Source organism: Alosa pseudoharengus, unplaced genomic scaffold (genome assembly GCF_046254945.1).
Source record: "Alosa pseudoharengus isolate Yale_2024_CS ecotype anadromous, Long Island Sound unplaced genomic scaffold, YU_APseudo_1.1 YU_APseudo_1.1_scf_23, whole genome shotgun sequence".
Lineage (NCBI taxonomy): Eukaryota > Metazoa > Chordata > Actinopteri > Clupeiformes > Clupeidae > Alosa > Alosa pseudoharengus.
The window spans coordinates 25,837,827-25,862,217 of record NW_027468685.1 but is presented as its reverse complement, the minus strand read 5'-3'; the positions used below and the strand labels follow the sequence as shown (position 1 = coordinate 25,862,217).

Below are 24,391 nucleotides of genomic sequence, written 5' to 3'. Positions count from 1 at the left end.
CAACCCAATTAACTGCATTCTATAGCCTATGGCCTGTGGCAATACTTTTGAAAAATAATAGCTCACAGCAACATATGGAAAAAAAGAACTATGAACTAGTTAATTTTTGGAAAATGTGAAGTTAGCTCAAAATTTTGAATTATGAACTATGAAGTGAACTAGTTCATTTTAAAATTTGTGAACTGAACTTTGAACTAGTTCACGTAGAAAGTGAACTTTCCCAACACTGCAGACAATGCAGCTACATAGTAGGGTGTAAATGTAGGTGTCATGTAGGCTACACATGCAGAGTCACGGCCAACATACCTGTTGTGTGTAGTTAAGGTGCGTGAACTTGTTTCAACTTTATGCGCCTTAATGTGTTTGTGGGTGGACCTTATCTTGTGAGTTTGTGGGTGGACCTTACAAACTTCTGGCCTTTAAAGAGTTTGTTGAAGTCGACCAGTCACCGTTCACTGTTTCCGAGGTCACAAGTTGTTGAACTGCAGCCGGTGAAAATGCCTTTAGAACTCTATTTGGATCTTTTCTCGCAGCCATGTCGGTCGGTGTATATATTTGCCAAGAAAAACAATATACCGTTTGATTTCAAGCAGACTTCGCTTATGCTGGGTAAATATTCTTTATAACTCAATGATCTTGGTGTATATTTACTGTCCATAGACTAACTTGTCATGTCTTGCGCATAACGTAGGCTTAGCCTACTGTCTATGATTATTATGCGCATGACGTAGCCTAGCCTATTTTGCTGTGCATTTTGCAGTCGCAAGTACAAGCGGCACCCTCTTGTTGAATGTCCAGTCAGAGTTTGTGTTGTGCCTTTGTACCTCTGGACCTAGACAAGTCTGAAACCTCCCGTTGCCCCCGTGTCGTCTATTTTTACGTTTTTCCATTCATAATGGGATGTTTTTTTCATTCATAATGGAAACCGAGAAACAAAGTGGATATTTCAAAAGGTTCAGAACAGGATATTTTAAGTTTTCGAGAGCAAAAGCCACATTGGTCTGATTGTTCTTTTAGGTGCGTGTGACATGCCTAATGTGTCAGCTACTTTAACCATTCCCAAACGTTGCAGGAGATCAGCATGGAGAAGAATTTGGAAAGATCAATATGATGAGGAAAGTACCTGCAATGCGAGATGGAGAATTTTGTTTGTCTGAAAGGTAGGCTACAGTTGTTTTAAAGATTATACAGTTATAGTTATACTTACAGTTATGCTATACTCTTACATGCACCCTAGTTCTGATATAACTTGGGGTATAAGGACATGTATATCATGCAGATGTAATCATTATGCATACACAATTAATGCTATAAATTGCTGTATGAAGGTTGTAGACTTTTGGTGGGCTATGTGACATAACTGCATTGTTCCTGTGTAGCAGCTGCTGCTGTTATATGAAGGGTGTGTTCTTACGTATTGCATGGATGGTGGAAGTACATATGGCATGGAACAGAAAATAAATGATGTACAGTGTATGGCTTTGACATATGAGGCCACTGTCTAAATTGGATCCAAAGGTCTAATTATGTCCGAATTGTCTATCAATTGCCAAAAAAAACCCCTACAAAACAAGGCCAAATGTAACCATGCCAAATGATTCTTAACATTAATTTACAATGACATCTTTAAGGTAAGCCTAAAAACATATATTCAAACAAAGGCTATACTTATGCATATTCTCTTTAACTCCTTTTGTATTTTGAAAGCGTCATTGCTGTCATAAATCACTGTAGTAATATACAGATTGAGATCAGAAGTCACCTCGAGCCTAATTGTCGGAATTGATGTACTGTAGAGCGAGGCTGCGTGGCAGTGTGGCAGGAGCTAAGAGTTCAGAAGTCAGGTCACAGCAGTTCATTGTTGAATTGTGTAACAATGACCTTGGCATCATATTCTTTCCATTGGAATGTCAGTACAAGTATCATATCATATGGCGGGGGGGGTTGTAATGATACTTTTGCAGCTGCCATTGCTAGTATGTGCCACTTTGTCATTTGTGTTACAAAATGAGTAACTGTCATAATGTTCTTTGTTTTAGAATTAGAGCTGACATCTTGTTCTTCCTTGTTCATTGTTCCTGTAGCATTGCCATGATGATGTATATGGTTGAGAAATTCAAAACTCCAGACCACTGGTATCCGGCTGATTTGCAAAAACGGGCGCGGGTGAACGAGTACTTGGCTTGGCAGCATGGAGAAATACGGATGCATGGCTCCAAAATGTTCTGGGTTAACGTAAGTATCGATAATCGGCACATGGTGGACCTTATTCACTGGCTTTAGCTTAGTTTATGCCACCAGCCAACACTGAAGTGCTGAATACAGAAGTTTCATCAGAGGTTTCACTTCATAAAAAGTATTTCTGTGAACTATGCCATGAAGCAATGCAACTAAGTTATTCATACATCTCTAATGATAAATACTTTAAAAAAAAAACAATAAACCTACAGCACATACATTGAAGTTAATATTTGTTTACATTACCTCTATAGCCATAGAGTATAAATGAGACAAATGCATCTATGCTATCTCTATTTTGTTTTGTCAGTGTGAAACTCAATAGAGCAGTTCAGATATGGCAAAATATGACAATGTCTTTTACTAAGGCCGAAGGATTGCCTGTGCAAAAATATCAATTCTCCCATAAAGACTCAGGAAGTAGGAATACGATTCAAATGTTTGATTTATATAGTTTTGCGAGGTTCAAGATTAACAGTTAAGAGAATAAAGTCTTTGGCATAGGCCCCGTATTGGCTCAGGTCTTGGAGTGGCTTGACCCAGCGGATCCTGCCTAATGTTAGCTGGCAGGGATGGAGCCTACCCCCTGGACGATGAACAGGGAGCTGGTGATGGTGGGGATGAAGGAGGGGACCTCGATATGATGGCACCTAAAGCCTAATTTATGTTTCTGTGTCAAATTGACGGTGTAGCCCTGCAGAGCACTCTGTGTGGCCATGTAAAATTGTAACTTCCGGTTGAGGTGACGCAGACTGCAAGGACTGTGTTTGGTCAACTCGCCCTGTGGAGAAAAAAAAAACAGTCGTCTCCATTTTTCAAATATTCAAAAGCATTTTTATTGGTTATTCCAGGTAACATCAATCAAACTGCTGTTGGTTTAAGTGAAAATAAATCCAATCAAAGCAGCCAACTTCAGTTTGATTGATATTATATGAAATACACAATTAAGAAAATACTTTATGAATATTGGTTAAAATTGAGCTGATTGAGCTGATTTTTGCAAATAATTCATAACATCTTTGTTCACACAGTCTAGCAAATCAGCACCTTTAGACTTCAAACCATAGCATGACTTGTGTGGCCACTGTGTTCCCATCAGGTTATGGTCCCAAAGATCATGGGGAAGGAGGTTCCTCAGGACAAGAGGGATGACGCCGTAGAGGACCTCAACCGCTCCCTCAAGATGATCGAGGAGAAGTTCCTGCAGGACAAGCCGTTCATTGCTGGAGACCAGATCTCCCTGGCGGATCTGGTGGCAATTGTAGAAATCGTCCAGGTCAGTGCCATTCACAGATTGTCTCCTTACAGGAGCAATGGAGAGGGGGGTGGGGGTGGGTGAGTGTAGTGCCACCGTAAGTACCCTTGAGGAAGACACCCCTAGTTGCTCCAGGAAGTCTGGCCCTGCAATTATTTGACATCTGTAAGTGGTTTTGTATAAAAGTGTCAGTCAAATAAATCAAGATAAAGGGCCATATCATGACAGTCTAAAACGCACTGGTCACTGGCGAAAAGTTTAAACAAATTTGGTGGGTTGTCCAGTCCACATTGGGTGTGGTGTAGTTATCAAACGTCCGGTGCTTGGCCCAAGAAGGTGTTCTTAATCAGTCAAGGGTGTGCTTTGGGCGTAACATCATTTAAACTTTAACTTTAAACAGCGCATCAGTACTTTGATAGTCAGCGGCGCATTTGAAGGAATCTGCTTGCACGCGAGAACGTATGGTTACAGTAACAGTTATTCCACTAAACCATGCTTTACTAAAACCTAGCAGAGTATAGCCTACACGCATTTGCACTCTGCAATGTCTATTATTTGAATATTGGCAAAGTGAAACTAACTTCACCGTGGTGAAGCAACACTTACCCCAATAATGTTTGAATGACTGAATAAAAAACGTTTATCTCTTGTCTTCAGCTGTGCTTCCTATTTGCTTCTTGCCTCTTGCCTAATCACTTTTATCCATCATTTTATCCGTCATTACCGTTATCGTTAAGAATAAACGTTGTGCTGGGATAATTAATCGCTTTCCGCCAGGTCGGAAAATAGGGCCCAAAGATACTAAAAGTAGTTATAAGGCAATGTTAGTCCGCAAGCAAGATATGCATGAAATCAGCCTTTGTCCTTGAGCTGGATGTTTGGCTGGACACCAGCATGTCTAACTAATTGGGCCCGAGGGGCCTCTTAGGGGCTTTAGTCTGGTCCTGTGTGCAGTGGCTCTCTAAGGGCTCTTTCAGATGCAACTACTACTACTTGCAGAGTGATATGAAAGATGTGAATCAGAAGCACAAAAAACCTGTGCCATTGACAGAGGTCATTATATGTTTTAGAGGTCATTACATGGTGCATATTTGACTTTCTAAAACTGATAGTTCCTGTCCTTGATTGTGATTGGCTGAATCGCGTTCGACGCCGTTGTAAAATGTAGCATAAACATACACCTTGAATGCATTTCATTCTATATTACTGCGCTACCATAACTTGATACAAAAGTTAAAGTAGCTCTCGACGTTGCTTGGCAACCATTCAGATAGAGGAAATATATTTCTTGGCAGAAGAATGATTATCTAGGAATAAGTCGTTATATTTCTAGTTGCTGTGCCTTTACTTTATGAAACTTGGCCAGGTATTTATAACAGTTTTAGAAAAGCAATAAGGCACTCGAGTCTGTAGGTTACACTGATTCTACAACAGCTAAGGGTCGTTGTTAGGCATGACGCGACCCTTAGCTGTTTTAGAATCAGTGTAACCTACGGCCTCTCGGGGCTTATTGCTTAAGTAGAACGTTCAAGTTCAAGTTAATGGAGCATTCTACTATCATTGTGAAGAGCCGTATAATGAATAAAATTATACCACAAGCTTGCAGGACCGGCTTCATTTATAACTCTGGGTCTGAATTGTGTGGTTTGACATCAAGTGAAGACACATTTACACATTTAGCGCCTGTGTAGAACTAAAGCAAGGTTTTATTCACAAAGCAGCTGGTTGTGGATGTGAACGTCAGGGTTCCTACGCAGTATGGAAAACCTGGAAATGTATGGAATTTGATTTGAATAATTTCCAGGTCAAGTATGGAAAAAAGAAACATGGGTATGGAGAAATATTTATGTTTCCAGACTATTGCATCTACAGTACTAATCACTTCACTCAGGTCATCATGAACCATTCCTACTGTTGTGTAGCTTAACTGTCAGTCCACATCATCAAGATACAATTGAATGGAGGTCCTCAGAAAAAAATCGAGAACTCCTGTTCCATGCACGTGCCCTATACCATTGTGCACTGGTATGTTTGCATAGCTCTGCTTTTTTCAGCTAAAACACTGGTAGACTTTTTTGATTTTGTAAAAGTTACCAAGACATGGATACTGCATTATCTGATAAACTGTTATTGCAAACAAATAATTTATAACAATATAAATATAATAATATTTAACAAAAAAATAATAAACATTATTATACAGCTCTTCACAATGCTAGTAGAACGCTCCATTGACAATATCTAGAATATGGTCAGAAAAATCTACCAAGAAGTTTAAACATTTGAGTATGGAAAAAGTATGGAATTTTGAAATGGAAAATGTGTAGGAACCCTGGAACGTGAACTCTGAGTATGTGCAGTCTGGTCCCTAGTGTGCTGCCTCTCTAATGCTGTGTGCGTGTGTGTGTGTCTGTGTGTGTGTGTGTGTGTGTGCACAGCCCTTGGCTGCTGGCGTGGATGTGTTTGAGGGAAGGCCCAAACTCAGTGCCTGGAAGGATCGGGTGCGTCAGAAGATCGGGCCTGAGCTGTTCGACGAAGCTCACAAGGGTGTCATGGGCGCCATGGAGGTGGTCAAGGCATTAGACAGCAGCAAGCTGCAGGGGTTCAAGCCCAGGATTCAAAAGATGTTTTTCTGAAACCAGCATAGAGTACAACAAAGGAATATTCAGAATAATTTCTAATTAAATGGAGCACCTATTTTGTTATGTTTGTGTTGGATATTAGTGTTGTGTCTTTCACTTATTTTGGATTAATACATGATCAAACTATTATTTTTTTCACTTAATTTTTTTACTTAATGGATGAGGAGAAAAAAAATTTCATTTTAGTTATTCATCACGACTAATAGCCTGCTTTTTAATAAGAATGTTCTTAAATGTGCCTACTCACAATAAACACTATTAAACCAGCTTTGATTATGAGTTTTGCATGAGTAGCTGTTGTCATAAGGCCTATTTGTTTACCTCCACAGTTGCTGTCTGTAGCATTTTAACCCATGTTTCACATTTCAATGTATTGTTTACAGAGTATTGTTACATTGAGTATTGTTAGCAGCACATAATCACCCAGGGAACATTTTGTTTGACCATTATTTTCTGGTGGCCAGCTGGAATGTAATCAGATCCAGATGGCTTCCTTCCTTGGACTTGGATGGATACTGACACCATGATTTAAATCTGGGCTTAGCGAGAAAAAACAAACAGCCTCTCCCTGTTGCCTTTAGGACCACAATTACTTGTTGTACCTCACACTTCCCTTAATGTTTATTGCTTCATAAGTTACAGTATGTGAAGGAGTTCCTCCACCATTTGGAGAAATGTAGCATTACAGTATATGGCATTAAACAATTATACTGTAATTGTTCTATACTTTCAGGGCACATATGTTTTTATTAATGATATACATGTGTACCTGAAAGGAAAAGCTATTTTATTTGTCTCACAATAAATAAATCAGCTCTTATTGAAATCTCACCTGTTTCTCCCAGAACCCAGAAAATACATTGGGAAGAAGAACATTTTCAAATCTACAGTTTAACTTAAACTGGGCTGAGCTGTGACATAGCCCTCCTCTAGTATCAGCTGTGACATAGCCCTCCTCTAGTATAAGCTGTGACATAGCCCTCTAATATCAGCTGTGACATAGCCCTCCTCTAGTATCAGCTGTGACATAGCCCTCTAATATCAGCTGTGACATAACCCTCCTCTAGTATCAGCTGTGACATAGCCCTCCTCTAGTATCAGCTGTGACATAGCCCTCTAATATCAGCTGTGACATAACCCTCCTCTAGTATCAGCTGTGACATAGCCCTCCTCTAATATCAGCTGTGACATAGCCCTCCTCTAATATCAGCTGTGACATAGCCCTCTAATATCAGCTGTGGCATAACCCTCCTCTAGTATCAGCTGTGACATAGCCCTCCTATTTTCTTTGTCTCACAATAAATAAATCAGCTCTTATTGAAATCTCACCTGTTTCTCCCAGAACCCAGAAAATACATTGGGAAGAAGAACATTTTCAAATCTACAGTTTAACTTAAACTGGGCTGAGGACTATTTTTCAGCTGTGACAAAGCCCTCCTCTAATATCAGCTGTGACATAGCCCTCCTCAAATATCAGCTGTGACATAGCCCTCTAGTATCAGCTGTGACATAGCCCACTAATATCAGCTGTGACATAGCCCTCCTCTAGTATCAGCTGTGACATAGCCCTCCTCTAATGTCAGCTGTGACATAGCCCTCCTCTAGTATCAGCTGTGACATAGCCCTCTAATATCAGCTGTGACATAGCCCTCTAATTTCAGCTGTGACATAGCCCTCCTCTAGTATCAGCTGTGACATAGCCCTCTAATATCAGCTGTGACGTAGCCCTCCTCTAGTATCAGTTGTGACATAGCCCTCTAATATCAGCTGTGACATAGCCCTCCTCTAGTATCAGCTGTGACATAGCCCTCTAATATCAGCTGTGACATAGCCCTCTAATATCAGCTGTGACATAGCCCTCCTCTAGTATCAGCTGTGACATAGCCCTCTAATATCAGCTGTGACATAGCCCTCTAGTATCAGCTGTGACATAGCCCTCCTCTAGTATCAGCTGTGACATAGCCCTCCTGTCTTCAGCCTAAATCCAATTTAAGTTCAACAACAGTTGTCAAGTGTTAACTGGTTAACAACAAACTTGTTGCTTATGTCCAAATCAGCAAATGACTTATGCATCCCTCACACATAACTTGTGCATGGTGAATTTGACTTCACTGAGTTCCACCTGATGATGATTCTTGTTCTACAATCTGGCTTGTCTATCTTTTACTTACTGTACAAGCCTTCTATAGACACAGCAGTATTTATACTAAATATTCATTTCAAGTCATCACACACATACTGGAAAAGATCAGCCACAACTGTGTAACAAATTTGCTTTATTTTGTTTAACTACTGTAATGCTGTAACAGTATTACACAATGTCACCTTAGGTAACTAGAGGATAACGTAAAAAAACATATACACCCATTGAAAACACCATTCAAAAAGATTACAGAAGAGTTTAGTGTAAACCATGCTAACAACGTATGGAAGTTGTAGCAGTAGGCAGCACCAGGTAAAGATTGTAGGAGAGCAGCTGAGCAGGAAGCTGGAGGCATCTCAGAGGGCTTTGATGGTGTCTGACCCAGGGCCTTCCAGCCAGTGCGGCGGCCAGGTGGCTTTGACGCTGGGCCTGTCTTTCAACATGTTGTAGTACGCCCCCAGTCTAGGATATCGCTCCTGGGACATTCTGCATGAAGGAGCATAAAAATAACAAACAAACAGTTGCTGAGTCAGTCAGTTGTGTTTCCTCTTCCTCCACCTTTAGCAACAACTGGAACCCACACAACTGTCTTGTGCTGGGTATGTGTAATACTCATGACCTGTCGCCCACAGCTGTAAATCTGACAGTTAAGAATCAAAGGTCAAAGGTTTTGCAATAGTTTATAATTCTACAGCAAGGAGTCCAATCCCTACATAAAAATCTCTTGCCAATAATTATAAATGTACTGGTAATAGTTTAGAAACCTGCTTAGTGTTGTGAGCCCCAAGCCTGAGATGACCTTCTGCATCAGGCGCATAATTATCATAGCCAGACAAATCAAGGGTTCAGTCAAACAGATCCATCATACCTTTCACCTTTAAAGGGATATTATAATGGCCCAAAATAGGCTTTGAGATTATGCAGATCTTTGGCTTACCCATAGCGTACAGCATAAGCAACTACAGGAAATACAAGGACATCAGCCAATGAGAATGCATTCCCTGCAAGATATGAATCAGGCCCCATCTGTGAAACACAAGGCCTGATTAGGTTATGTGCAATTCAAAGGGTCATGTACAAGCTGGGTCCTCTAAAGGTGTTACGTTATGGTGATATATCAATAAAATAGAATAGAATAGAATTGAATTAAATTCAAGGCTGAGTAATAGTAAAAAAACGCATATATTTTTCCTGTTTCAGTTTACACGGAGATGCACACTAACCGTAAACTGACTACACTGTGCTGCTCTTCACTCACATTACTCAGGGTTTGCATGGTTATGGTGTTGATAAAAAGTGTAACTGAAGACATTTATTTAAAAGATATTAAAATAGTTTAAAAGTCCCTTCAGAATACAACATAAGCCCCTCAGTCCTGTAGCTTTCCATGTGAAGTTTATTCATAAAGGTGGTATTCACCAGTTCATATGGTCAAGTATGTATACTGTATCACATACATATATAAACAGCCTTATACACTCAGTAGCTATAGATGATAATGAATAGACGTGTATATTATATGTATAAAATGTATAAATAGATCATAATATTCTATACATACTGAGTTTCTGGTGTAGTATCTGTCCCTCAAACATGCGCTGGTACATGAGAGCCTGTTGGGTTTGGCCTTCAGGGATCAGTGGAGTACCCTGGGACCTGAACTGGCTCTGAAAGATTAATGTAGTCATAGTAATGCAGACTAACAATAGAGTGCAGTGGAGGGAAGGCATGGTCCGTTTAAGCACACATGATGACATATAGCACTCAGGCATTCAAAGCCAACAGTGTGTGTCGGAGAAGCCGGAGACAAAAGAAAAGCGCAATGTCATCCCCACTTTGTTGCAGCGATGTAGAGCCATTTCCTGTGATGTATAACCATGACCTGTTTTTGCAAAGTCATCCAGACATATTAGTAAATTTTTGTAAAAAAAAAAAAAAAACAGCAACGCAGTTTCAATATAGGATCAGATAGAGTAGGCTATGCAGTATTGGTTTACAATGAATGAATTAATCAGCATAACACAAATAGCAGTTAGGATGTATGCTTTAGATTATCATACATAGTATTTAATGTCAGTCAGAAACTTGATGGCAGGGTAGCCTACTTTTCCTTTCCATTTTCACAAACATGCTAAATAGGCTATTCAGAATGCAATTATTGCACTCATTTTGTTGATACTTTTAGTATAGTTAGGATAACAGGGCCTACGGCAGATAGCCTACCTCAATGTACATGACGGCAGCATAAGATTCATTCAGGATGTTATCTCCATGCTTAAAGGCAGGTAGCTATTATGGAAAAGGATCAGGATCAGAATCAGTTTTATTGGCCAGGTTTGTGTAAACAAACAATAAATTTGACTCCAGTTAATATTTGCTCTCAAAGTACAACACTCACTTAACATATAAGAATAATAAAACAAAACATAAAGGAATAAATACAGAACAGTATGAATAGAATGAAGAGCAGTAGAATATGGCTATGAAGTATAATTACAGTATGTATGTGCAAATAAACACTATGTGTGGGATAGGGTAGTGTAATTATATTAATAACAATATTGTAATTGTAAGCTTGAAGTATACATGAGGTAGATGATCAAAACAGTGTTGAATTGACTTTGTTCAGTGTAAGGGTGGGGCTATTTCTGAGCGTTCAACAGAGTGATTGCTTTATTGGAGGAAGAAGCTGATGCCGAGTCAGCGACGACTGCACTTTTTAAACACCAGTAAAAACGCGCGTAAGTGCTGTGACGCTCATGCGACCAAGAAGGGTAATAAAACGTACTATAACTAACCTGGCCCCTCGGGTTGATGTCTAGTGCCTCTTTGGATCTGTGTTCTCCTTTGGCAAATGACAGCAACTTCTGAGTAGTTTCTCCTCCAGGGCGATCATGACTCGCCAGCACGGGACGGAGCCAGATCCCCACAAAAGTGTCATGCTGTTGGCCATGATCTCGTATTTAGTCGTTAAAATTCTCCTCACACTGAACTGTACAGCACTGAAGCTGTAAAACTGAGCAACTTGGTAGGCTATCCTTTCAGTAAGTGTAGCCTATTTAACTACCGTAGTTGTATAGACAAGACACGCCCACGTGTAGCTGACTTACTGTAAACACTGTGTGCAACCCTCTCGCCCACACACAGTGTCATTCATTAGCGGACAACCCCTTTGAGTTTTAGTTGACATTGCGGTCTGTTCTACAGACTTTCACCTAGATCAGGGGTGGCTAACCAGTTCAGCATGAAGAGCCCAAATTGTTTTCCACACAACTCAAAAGAGCCGCACAACAAAAAATGATGCCCACACTACAACAGCGACTTAGGCCTATAGTTTAAATAGATCTTCTCTTTTTCATTTAAAGTGTGACACTTGGCAGATGCTACAAATGATCGTTTTCAGGAATGAGTAGCAAGCAACAAAGATATCTGACACACATTACAAATACCCCATCACTGAATGACTTATTAGCATGAGAAATGCTCCAATGTAACAACTGATAAGATGCCAATGTGACCGTCAAATGTTACGTCGAGTGTCTGCTTCTCTGACTGACGTCTATATCCTACCTTTACCTTGTAGTCAGGGGGCCAAAACTGATATTAAAACTCTGTCGGACACTTTTTGGTACAAGCATACAACCTATCCAGTATTAATATTTAACCCCTAGCCAGGTTGTCAGCTTAAAAAATGTTTTTTTGTCCATTTTAACACTATATTCTTATAAGTGGTAAAAGCGGATTTTTTCCCCCAAAGTGCTTTCATTTTCTTCCATGTTACCTACTGTAATTTTGGGCAAATGTGCAATATAATCCAATTTATGTGCAAGCATGATCATTAGGGTGGTTGTCAAGCTGATTTTTTTTGTGTGTGTATGACTTTAAGCAATTTCAGGCCGATTTGTTGGTTTCCTGCTCAACATGACATACCAACACTAAATGTTGAATATCTCAACAACCACAAGGACCATATACATAGAAATGGTATCAAATGAAAGCCAACAATCATGGGCTGTCTGCAGAAGTGTCAGAATGAACATGTATTCTACAGTGTAAGAGAACAGAACTAGAACATGAAAAAAACAATCTTCACCTAAAGAGAACCAGTTTTCAAAGTGAATATCAGCTTGGAAACGTAACATAACATCCCAAATCCTCTATCAATCAGTACCCCTATCTATGGGAATGAGTCAAGCCAAGTTTAAAGCTTGTAGGGAGAGACAGTGCAATGCTGCACAAGTTGTAATTCTTTAATGTCAAGGCAGCAATGTAGAACTGTAGATGGTGGTCTATGGTGCTATTTGACTTCATTAATGTACCAGGTTGTAACACAAATTATATTTCATTTACATATCACAATAGTTATTAATTCTATCCTAACATAACTGCTCTCTCACTTCTTTAGGGTAAGGGGTTAGTAACAAGTTAGTAGTAATAACTAGTCTTTAGTTATTAGTTACTAGCACTTACCACCTGACTAGAACTGACTCTCGGTTGTTTAAAAAACAGCACTCACTGATGCACTTATTCTTATTGTACTAGAGCTTTTTAAAATGGTCCTATAAGTTTTGTTGAGAGAATTGCTTTATAAAGCTTAAACTGTTAACCATGTTGTTAGTTGCTTTGGTTAAAAATGCGTCAGCCAAATGTAATGTAATGTAATAACTATATAATAGTTGTATGGCAAAGGTATGTTTTTCCCCATCCAAGCAGTGACACTCAGGTAGGCAGCCAACAGAAGGCACCCAGGGACCATGTCCATGTGCTCAGTCTGAGTCCTGGTCAGGGACACAAAAGAAGAGTTTACTGTTTTGAAAATGAATACCTTCCCAATACAAAACATGCATGCATGCATCCAAGGGCATAATATAAATCTAATCTACAAAACAGGAAAAACAATATCATGCCAAATAATCTGAAACAATGTAGTTGCATATAATGTGGCAAAACTCAATAATAATGATGCGAGTACCTGAGTATTCTTGCACCGAGCTGCACAGGCACATCTGCATGCCCCACTACAAAATATTCCACTTTTTTGACATTGCCTGGTACTGCACTGACATCCACTTTCCTTGCATCCACATATCGTCAGCTCCAAGCATCTGGCCTGTACAGGTTCTTTGGTTAAAAGCTGGGGGACAAGCATTCCATCCTTCATGTGCCAATCACAACTGGTTGGTAAGGGATGGGTCACTGGTGACTGTTTCCACTGAGTTGGTGGTAAAGTATCCACAATGGCTTTCACTTTCAAAAACAGGGCACAGCGAAAATCATGGATTGAAGTACTGTTTGCTTTTGGATCATACAGTTTTCAGACAAACTGTTCAGCTGAGGATATAATAGCTGGACTTGGTACTTCATCCTCACCAAAGTTGTGGAGAAGATGAGGGCACTGCTGGAACACTCTCCACGCCATCCTTTTTCCTATTCCAGTGACCTGACTGGTAGTGTCACGTCCAGTGATGGCATGAAATGCCAACAGACCATCCAGAATCTCATTTGACATTTTAATATCATGCACTTTAGTGTAGCGTGGTTTCTTGGCAGTTCCTGCTTTCATCCAAATTTCTGGGCTCAGCAGGTTGCAAACACAAGATGCAACAACAGTACATCTGTGTCACTGCACTGAATGATGAGCCTCTCATAACCTTTGGTTGTGGCATCATGAGGTTGTGCCTTCATCTTCTCCACAACTTTGGTGAGGATGAAGTACCAAGTCCAGCTATTCTATAAGTATAAGTATATATACTCTTTTGATCCCGTGAGGGAAATTTGGTCTCTGCATTTATCCCAATCCGTGAATTAGTGAAACACACTCAGCACACAGTGAACACACAGTGAACCACACACACACACAATCCTGGCGCAGTGAGCTGCCTGCAACAACAGCAGCGCTCAGGGAGCAGTGAGGGGTTTAAGTGCCTTGCTCAAGGGCACTTCAGCCGTGCCTACTGGTCGGGGTTCGAACTGGCAACCCTCCGGTCACAAGTCCGAAGTGCTAACCAGTAAACTGTATGATCCAAAAACGACCAGCACTTCAATCCATGATGTTTGCTGTGCCCTGTTTTTGAAAGTGAAAGCCAATTTGGATACTTTTACCACCAACTCAGGATGCCTTGTCTCTGCACCTAATGAGGGCCCACTATCAAACAAAGGTTTGGAAACAGTCACAAGTGACCCATCCACAGTTGCCCTTACCAACCAGTTGTGGTTGGCACATGAAGGATGGAATGCTTGTCTCCCAGCTTTTAACCAAAGAACCTGTACAGGCCAGGTGCTTGGAGCTGACGATATGTGGATGCAAGGAAAGTGGAAGTCAGTGCAGTACCAGGCAATGTCAAAAAAGTGGAATATTTTTTAGTGGGGCATGTGGATGTGCCTGTGGTCAAAAAATATCCAGGCAACACTCAGGTGTGAGGAACCACTGCAGGTTTATTCACGATACCGGGAGCAGGTCACTAGCAACAGCATGTTCCAGTAACACTACTCAAAGTTCTCTAGGGCGAAGCCCCATCTTATACATGTTAATTACATTGGTAATACAAATCACATGAGTACAATGGTCTTTTCCAAAAAATCCTCATACATGCAGAAATACAACAATACATATACACTTCTTGGACATAGCATGTGATCCATGCGCCATACGCAAGTCATGGGGGTCATTCCAAGTAAGTAGATAATTGGTCAAATACAATACATATACATCCTTCAGCATTCTCTTGCCATAGTCTAGTTCCTGTCGGGATATTCCTAATATTACTGCCTAAGGCAGAATACCCTTAACTCGTGACAAAGGGGGTCACATGACCTTTATTAGAAAATCATGACATGGAGAGAGCAAATGACAGACAAAGCAAAGTTGATGCACAGTATTGAATGTATAGAAAGCATACAAAGAATATAAAAAATGAAATGTTAATCACTTCTATGTAATAATGTAGATTAGTATTCACTTCTAATACATGTAAATGTTAGTAATCCAAAATTTCTCCTTCATGCCTGTGCAGCTCAGTGCAAGAATACTCAGGTACTCACATCATTATTATTGAGTTTTGCCACATTATATGCAACTATATAGCCTGACGAGCCAGACCCACATTAAAATGTAGGGTCTGGGCACTCACCGTTCGCAGTGCTCAGTCCGAGGGGCGGGATAATTGGTTGTCTTTCAAATTCTCTCTGCACGCAATAAGGCAGCGCTAGAACGAGTCCCATGCATTTTCCCACCAGTGGAGCTAGTTGGCTAGTTTAAACTTTTGCCAACTTAAAAAAAAGCTTAACTCGTGTCAAGCTGTTCGCCAACAGCAAGATCCATCTTCTTTGTTTTCAAGTAGCAGGGAATTCAAGCCAAACCGCTGCAACTCTGCCATCAATCATTATGTTAAGCCCGCCTAACAATTTGATTGGCCTGATAGAAGTTTAATTTTTCCAGCTCACAAGCCAACGGAGAGTTGCTAGACTAGCCCTGGCAGCAAATGTAATTTGTTGCCACTAGGGTGCGTCTAGATTTTTAGGCTAGCAACTATATTGTTTCAGATTATTTGGCATGATATTGTAGTGGGGCATGCGGATGTGCCTGTGCAGCTCGGTGCAAGAATACTCAGGTACTCGCATCATTATTATTGAGTTTTGCCACATTATATGCAACTACATTGTTTCAGATTATTTGGCATGATATTGTTTTTCCTGTTTTGTAGATTAGATTTATATTATGCCCTTGGATGCATGCATGCATGTTTTGTATTGGGAAGGTATTCATTATCAAAACAGTAAACTCTTCTTTTGTGTCCCTGACCAGGACTCAGACTGAGCACATGGACATGGTCCCTGGGTGCCTTCTGTTGGCTGCCTACCTGAGAGTCACTGCTTGGATGGGGAAAAACATACCTTTGCTATACGACTATTATATAGTTATTACTACTAACTAGTTACTTACCCCATAACCCTAAAGAAGTGAGAGAGCATTAATGTTAGGATGGAATTAATAACTATAGTGATATGTTAATTAAATATAATTTGTGTTACAACCTGGTACATTAATGAAGTAAAAAAGCACCATAGACCACCATCTACAGTTCTACATTTCCGCCTTGACATTAAAGAATTATAACTTGTGCAGTATTGCACTGTCTCTCCCTACAAGCTATAAACTTGGCTTGACTCATTCCCATAGATAGGGGTACTGATTGATAGAGGTTTTGGGATGCTATGTTATGTTTCCAAGCTGATATTCATTTTGAAAACTGGTTCTCTTTAGGCGGAGATAGTTTTTTTCATGTTCTAGTTCTGTTGTCTCTTACACTGTACGATAAATGTCAATTCTGACACTTCTGCAGACAGCCCATGAGTGTTAGCTTTCATTTGATACCTTTTTTATGTATATGGTCCTTGTGGTTGTGGAGATATTCAACATTTATTGCTGGCATGTCGTGTTGAGCAGGAAACCAAAAAATTGGCCTGAAATTGCTTGTACAAGTCACACACAAAAAATGTCAGCTTGACAACCACCCTAATATCTTACCTATGGGTGTCTTCTACTTAAAAAAATAGGGTGACAGCTTGTACCAAAACATGTCCGCAAAAGCCTTAACGGAAGCCCTTTTCAGAATTGGCCCCCTGACTATTGTACTTGCAAAGGTCAGTGCCTTTGGGAAATGTTCAGGTTTGAAGCTTTATGCATCAGTTAAGTCTGGCATACCAAGTACCAAACTAACGTGTTGAACACGTTTTTTTAACGGTGTTATTTTGGTTACGTTGACATATCAACCAGAAGGGTTATGATAGCCTACAAAAAAGATTAATCCTCCTTTTGAATGTCCGTGTTCCTCTTTCTATTTACGCTTAGCGTCAGGGTTTTCCTGATTGCAACAGTAGCATTACACCTGGCTAAAGAAACAAAAGTGTCTGCTTCTTTATGGGCTAGATTCCTATCCATAACAAGACAGTAAAATTATTTTAATTTAAACATCACAGCCTAACTATTTGCAGTACTATCAACTTATAAAAAAAGCATTTTCATTTACCAGAAATATAGGCTATTTCAAAAAATAAAAAACTCTAAATCCAAGGAGAAGTGAGAACATCAGTTGAGCAGCCGTGAGCCGCACGAGAGGAGGCAAAGAGCGAGCCGCAAGTTCGCCCCCCCGATCTAGATCTACACATAATACTCATACACACACACGCATGCACGCGCAGACATGCACACACACATAAACACACGCACACGCGCGCACACTCACACACTATTTCTTTTCCCATGGATTTCATTGTGACTGTACAAGTAGGCCTACTGCCTTGACAAAATAATAAAACACTTGATCTATTCATACAAGGCTTTATTGCAGGTTGTGTAAATGTAGCCTACTGTTTCCAGTGGACATGTAAATTCATAGACAGGAGCTTTAAAACAGCGTAGGCATCTAATTCCACAATGTGACAACATTTCATTCAGTTTAATGGAGTTATGAGCCAACAAGAATCTGAAAAAAGCCAACAGAAGTAATTTCAATATTAACAAATTTCAAATTTTGTGGTTGAAAGCCGTTTGCAAAAAGAATTATATATGTATTTATATATTTGTGACCATGCATGGCTTTTTGTTCTGTTTTCTCTTAAATTACAGTTAATATAATAATAACACTGCTCTTCGTCTGTCTATAATACACTATTCTACAGAAATTACAAAAAAAAAAAAACAAAAACAAACATTACACACAGACAAACAAACTTGACAACAAAGCAGGGCATTTACATACTTTTTTTTACAATATCCCTCTTTTAAATGTTTATAATTTTTGTACACTTTTGTCCTTTTTACAATTTCCAGTATAAGATTGACTAGGAAGGAGTCTGAATGAGATCTTCTCTGAAATTTTGACAATGGTTCCATGAACATCCCACGCAAGAGTTTGAGATTAAGGTGCCAGACTACCGTGGCATTAACTGACCTACGGTTCTCAAAAAGTATTGTTTATCAAATGTTCCTCTTAAAAAGTAGTGAATCTCCTCAATAAATAATGAAATTGTAATATAGTACTTGGAAATGACACAAAAACAATGACAACAAAAACAACAGCAACGAAAAATAAGCCTCTTGCAGCCTTTCTGTAACCTAACCAATATTTTACCAAAAGATGGTTTATGAAAATGTTTGTTCTGCACTAATCAATTTGACTCAAGTTGTGTCAGTATCTTTGTTCTAATGGTCATCTGTAGTCTTGATCATGTGTGCTGTAAAGGGACAGGAAAACTACCTCCTTCTCAAGAACTGCAGCCTCATATTGCAGGAAGGCACAAACCAAACTAGAACTGTCACCACTCATTTGGAGCCGACACAATTGCAAAAGACGTGAGTGGGTTGTAGATGATTTGACATTCAGGAAAATTAACTGTAAATTAAAACCAAAACATCTCCCATCAAATCTAGGCTTGTTTTCCGTTAAATTCAAGTGGACATTGTGTCAGTAACAATCTCTAACATCTCTGTATGTCTCTAAAAAAAAAAACTGGTGTCTCTTTTTTCCTTTTGCAGCGTTCATTACTGTACATTATGTGTCTCAACAAAACTCTATGCCAGGTTAAATGCAAAGCACTCCCAAAGGGTGGTGGAAAAGTGGCAGTAGAGTAGGCCATGTGCTCATAGTTAAAGCAAGCAAGCACATGGAGACAGAGATACCCACAATTGGCAAATAGCAGAAGAATGAGGTGAGCAATAAGATCCGTGGTGAGAAATGGAAGTGAATTTCAACACATCGTACAGATGGACTGAGAAGGCCTCTGAGACAATACAAAGCTAGGATAGTGTTGATCTCTAGATTAAGATGGGCATCCCTGTTTACTGAGTAGATAGCCATGTAGTAACTTAATCTAGACCTATAGCACCTAAGGAAAGGATACCATTACTCATCCTATATCACACAGTTTGGTATTAATTTAGAAGGCCCTCGACATGCAGGTGTGAGTGTGCATGATTTTTATTTTTTTATTTTTTTATGTAGGCCTACTATTTCATAAGTTCCATTAAGATGCATGATTGTAGCTCAAGCAGAACTCTCTAGTATTTTTCATTTCAGGAACGTTTTTTAAAACAAAATCACCACTGTGATTTCACATGGTGTGATGTAATGCATAAAGCCAAACTGGAAGTGTAGGGACTTGGGTTGTCACAATAAATGGCACACTAACCCATCTGAAATGGCTGTCTCTTGTTCATGTGCTGTATCTGCTAGGTATTGTGAGTACCAATTTTGGAAAAAGTTCCCGAAAGATAAAAAACAAACAAACAAACAGCCACAATAATAAACATTACGAGATGATAGGATCAAACCCTGAGTCACAATCGTATCAGAAGCTTTCACTTTTTTCATCCGCATTGATTATTTTTGTCATCACTTTCCAAAAACACTTCCTTCTTCTTCGTCTTATCGATGCCCCTCACTCGGAATCAACCCATGGGTCATTTTGTTTAAAAGAAAAATAATTCTGCCCTTGTTTTCAGCAACACCAAAATGAGGAAGGTAAACACACACATATGCCTACAACGCCGCGGCTAGTCACACGGCCACACGACAGTAGCGCTAGCGGCATCAAGCAGCAGGGGAAGGAGCTGTGGAAAGGCTTGTGATTGGCCGATGAATGTTGTGGGTGGCGGCAGTAAGAAGGCCGGAGTGTGACGAGGGGAGTGGGGTGGGGTGGGGGTTGGGTGTGTGTGTGTGTGTGTGTGTGTGTGTGTGTGCTGCCTAGGGTCAGTAAGGAGCGTGTGTCCGTGATGTTACAGACACAGATTCTGGCTCTTCACACAGGCATCTCTGGGTTGTCAGCCAATCCCAGAGCTTGTGCTTCCTCCGGCGTCAGTCCGTTCTTCAGGGTCCTCCTCACTGTGGGCAGATACACAGGTGCATGATGGGAATTGTATGCAGTGTATGCAGTTTTGTACAATGATTTAGAGTACACTTACTACATCGGTATTTATCTCCCAAATGTACTGGATTGAAAATCCCGTAATTTGATACTTCATCTACAGAAGTCTTCACCTGTACTCTTCAGAACTAAAAGTTGACTAAAAACAGGTATACAAAATATGTTTTATTCCCAAAGGCCTTGGGAACCTAATTAAGGTGTATGGTATCCTGAACAACAAGAAAAACTCATCTCTGCCAAGACACTAAAAGTGGGTCATGATTGGATCATTCATCAGGTCAATGAACCAAAACAAACGTCCATATCAAAAATGTCAGGATCTGGACTGGACTGATTATTTTGTGCCACCCTGGTGGCCATTTTGTGTATTGTCCTGTGTTTGTTTTTGCCTGTTTCCCATGTGCTTTGTGTTTACCTGCCTGTCACCTGTCTTTGTCTCCGCCCCATCTCCTTATTTGGTCTGTGCTTCCTGTCTTGTTAGTTTTCCCTCCTTTCTGCTTCCACACCTGTTCCCCATTATTGTCTCGTTGGTTTCGTCCAGTCCTCTGTCTTTCTGTTAATTGGTATGTCGCTGTTCCTTGTCGGATTGTCTCTCTGTTTCGTCCAAGTCATTCCCGTCCGTCCGTCCGTCCGTCCCTATGTATGTATGTATGTATGTATGTATGTATGTCTCTATGTATGTCTCTGTCTCTGCAGTTCATTAAAGTGTGTTTTCTGTCAGAAAGAGTCTTGCGCATGGCTATATTTGTAACCCTGACAAAAAATGGTTTACTGAACACAAAATCAAGCTTCGGCCATTGCCATCTCAGTCCCCTGATCTAAACTCCATAGAAAAACAGTGGGGTGAGTCAAAGAGGACCTATAGGAGACCAAAGTGTGGACCTAGGAATCTGGATAATCTGGGGAGATTCTGTAAAGACAAATTATCTTAAATCCCTTGCTTTGTAATCTCCAACTTTATGGAGTGTCATGGGAGAATATTACAGTATAAGCTGTTTCATTGGCAAAGGGAGGCTTAAGAAGGTATTAGAAGCAGGGGTGCCAATAATTGTGAGCAACATGTTTTTGTTAAAAAAAATTATTTCTTTATGAGATTTTTCTTTTTCTCAGAATAAATTTGTTTCCATTCAAGGTTGGATTTGTCCTCATTGTTTTCATTGTGAGATTACAATAAATCACCAAACGATTTATACCTGTTTTTAGTCAACTTTACCAAAGGTGCCAATAATTCCGGAGGGTACTGTATGTATATATTCCTTGTCACAAAAGGATACCACACCAAACTTCCTCGCCATGTTCAGTAGAAATATACTTACGGTTATTTATCTCTAACTTCTCTTAACTCACTTTTCCTTGACTGTATTGATATTTGTTCTCTTTACCTCTCAAACTGTAAAACACTATTCATTCATAATGTTGTCACCCTGCTCTGAACATCCCTGTTGCATCCCTGTCTTATCTTCTCATATTAATTTGTATGTGTCAGAGTCATGGCTGAGGGATAGTGAAATCATCTTCCTCTTGTCTGACTGATTGCATGCGTAGATAGCGGACGTACGTGACTTGCGATTGGCGCGAGACCGCCTCCTCTCCCGTGGCTGGGCTCTCTGACTGGGCCCTTGTGTTGCCGACCTCACAATGCGTTCCATGATCTCGTCTGCGGCATCGTCTGTCATGGCCACTGCTTCCTCATTGGCTGCTGATGTCCAGGCTGTGCGAGGTTGACCTGAAAGAGGAAGCAGAGTAACAATATGTTGGCTGGGTTGACCCTTCAGTTTCATTTCATCATTCAATTGAATTAATCCGTATACTCCCATGAATACTACACACTGCTCTGTTAAACTGACCAATTAATATTGACCCCCCCCCCCCCAATATCCTGCCAAAATAAGCACTTATCGTTTTACAACTGACAAATTAGTTCACATTTGTTTTCCTTTTAATGTTTCTATTGATTTCTTTTTGTGTACAATGCTTTTCCTTTTTCATTTCACTTTTTGTTTCATCTTAGTAGAGTCATTACATTATTGCTTGCTTCTGTGAGAAGCGGTTCTAAGACCATGAGATGATTATTATTTATCTATATAGCTGTGTGGCTGGTGGAAAAGGGAGGTCATCACAGGTGAATGAGTTAGTAGTGTATGAAGTCAGGTGTCACGCTTGTTTGAGGCCTTCTTCAGATCCAGTGTGGTACCATACATCACACAAGGGAACACTGACCTCTGCTGGGCCTGGTCCGCGTTCGCATGCGCAGGCCAGGTACCATGGATGAGGCCTCTTTGTCACCGCTCTGCAGGCTGGTCTTGAGCACTGCCTTCATGTGCTCGTGTTCAGCGGCGTCCTCGGCGTGGCCCAGGCCCTGGGGCTGCTGGTTCTCCTGCACCCCACCGGAGCCACCAGGCCCACCGACGCCACCACCACCACCAACACCACCGCCGCCGCCAGCGCTGCCACCGCCACCCAGCCGGCCAGACTACACAACAGAGGCAGAGAGATGTGCAGGTTACAGTCATGCACACACACAGACACACACACACACACACGCAGACAGATGTGCATATGAGTACATACACATGCACATACACACACACGCACACACATGACACACACACGCACACACAGACAGATACATAAACACAACATACATACATGCATGCATACATACATACACACACACACATTTATGTTTCAAACTCAAATAAGCACACGTGTAGGCACACTCACATGCATTAACAGAATATGCATATAAATGTACACACATTTCACACTCTTTCTCTCACACACTCACACTCACACACACACACACACACACACACACACTCACACTCACACTCACACTCACACTCACACTCACACTCACACTCACACACACACACACACACACTCACACACACACATTACCAAAGACAGTGGATGCATGAGCAGTTTGGCAGTTTTTTAAGGCTTGACGGCTACAACACCCTGGACAGTAATTCGTTTGTAATGGATCTTAGTTTATGACACCCCTCAGCATTCCTGGTGCACTGCAGACCAAGCAAGCAGTGAGGAGACATGTCCACCCTAATTGATGTTCTTTGAGAGCTGTCCAGACAACCGAGGTGTAAACCCAAAGACAGACACTCCGGGGTAAGAGCAACACTTAACCCAATATGCTAACGTATTAGGTCTCAGATGAGTTTCGTCTCAGATGAGTTTCGTCTCACACACTGACGTAGAATAAAAACGTACACTCCGTTCACAGTCTGTATAAATACTCCAAAATGTGACATTTTTAATAACAGCGTTTTGGCGACTGGTCTCTTCAGGACACAACTGGATTTGTATTTCAGAGTATAGAGCACATAGCTATTCAGGTTTTCACCATCTTTGGGCCTCCATTCTCTCTCTCTTCTTGGCTGTTAATATTATCTGTGGTCTCGCAATGATGAACTGAAACCGCACCTTGCCAAAAAAAAAAGCTCAGGAGCATATTTGGCCTGGGCCCGGTTCTGTTCTGGTTCTGTTCTGGCAATGGCTCATCGGACACGGTGCATCGGCACCTAGCTCCATTCCAGCATCTTTCCTGCTATGTGAGTTTTATTCCAATCTGCATCCAAATTCACCAAGCGTACAAAGCAGACTGTAGAATGCACACAGGGAAAAGTGAGTTAATAGTTGCATTTCCATTGACAAGCAGACACACTGTGATTCATGTCCCTCCGTCTCCACATGCTGTGTATGTGAGGACAGGACATCGAGAAGCACATTGCGTCCCAGCGACGGGGGGGGGGTCGCACACTGGGCCAACAGGGAGACATACTTTGGCCTTAACAAATAATCGAGAGAGGGCGTTATTTTTTCTGTGAGTGGACACGTCCAACACAAACACAGACACACAGTTGGAACGGTGCAAGAGGACAATGCGAAGACGATGAGTCAAAGGTATGTTGTGGGGTTAGAGGTCGCTGCATGCGGATACACACTCCAGTATGAACACACACACACACACACACTCACACACATTGTCATCATTCTCATACCTCTAAGTCTTCTTCATCATCAGTCTATAGAAGAGGAAGGACATGGAAAGAGAAGTCATGGTGATGAAAAATAAGAAATGAATGACAGACTGTGAGAGAAGAGAGAGCTTCCAATGTGTGTTTCTATCTGCATGTGTGTGTGTGCGTGTGTGTGTGTGTGTGTGTGTGT

General features: G+C 40.7%; 2 protein-coding genes and 1 pseudogene across 8 annotated transcripts in view; 1 reads left to right on the top strand and 2 right to left on the bottom strand.

Annotated features, from left to right (window-relative positions):
• Positions 1-431: 431 nt before the first annotated feature.
• LOC143140971 (glutathione S-transferase theta-3-like) lies at positions 432-6,401 on the top strand. The gene is made up of 5 exons (XM_076302157.1): positions 432-609; positions 1,073-1,160; positions 2,085-2,235; positions 3,338-3,514; positions 5,932-6,401. The coding sequence occupies exons 1-5, from the start codon at positions 498-500 to the stop codon at positions 6,127-6,129; spliced, it is 726 nt and encodes a 241-aa protein (XP_076158272.1). The 5' UTR covers positions 432-497; the 3' UTR covers positions 6,130-6,401.
• A 1,993-nt stretch (positions 6,402-8,394) lies between these two features.
• Positions 8,395-11,374, bottom strand: LOC143140000 (glutathione S-transferase A-like; annotated as a pseudogene).
• A 6,228-nt stretch (positions 11,375-17,602) lies between these two features.
• Positions 17,603-24,391, bottom strand: part of fhod3a (formin homology 2 domain containing 3a) — a 94,112-nt gene continuing 87,323 nt past the window's right edge. For 6 of the 7 annotated variants that reach the window (XM_076302150.1, XM_076302151.1, XM_076302154.1 and 3 more), the window contains 4 exons: positions 24,223-24,246; positions 22,424-22,676; positions 21,762-21,929; positions 17,603-20,160 (listed from right to left, as the gene is read on the bottom strand). In XM_076302150.1, coding sequence (XP_076158265.1) covers positions 20,078-20,160; positions 21,762-21,929; positions 22,424-22,676; positions 24,223-24,246 — 528 coding nt within the window. In that variant the 3' untranslated portion in view covers positions 17,603-20,077. The remainder of the gene's footprint in view (positions 20,161-21,761; positions 21,930-22,423; positions 22,677-24,222; positions 24,247-24,391) is intronic. The other variant, XM_076302152.1, reaches the window with a different exon arrangement.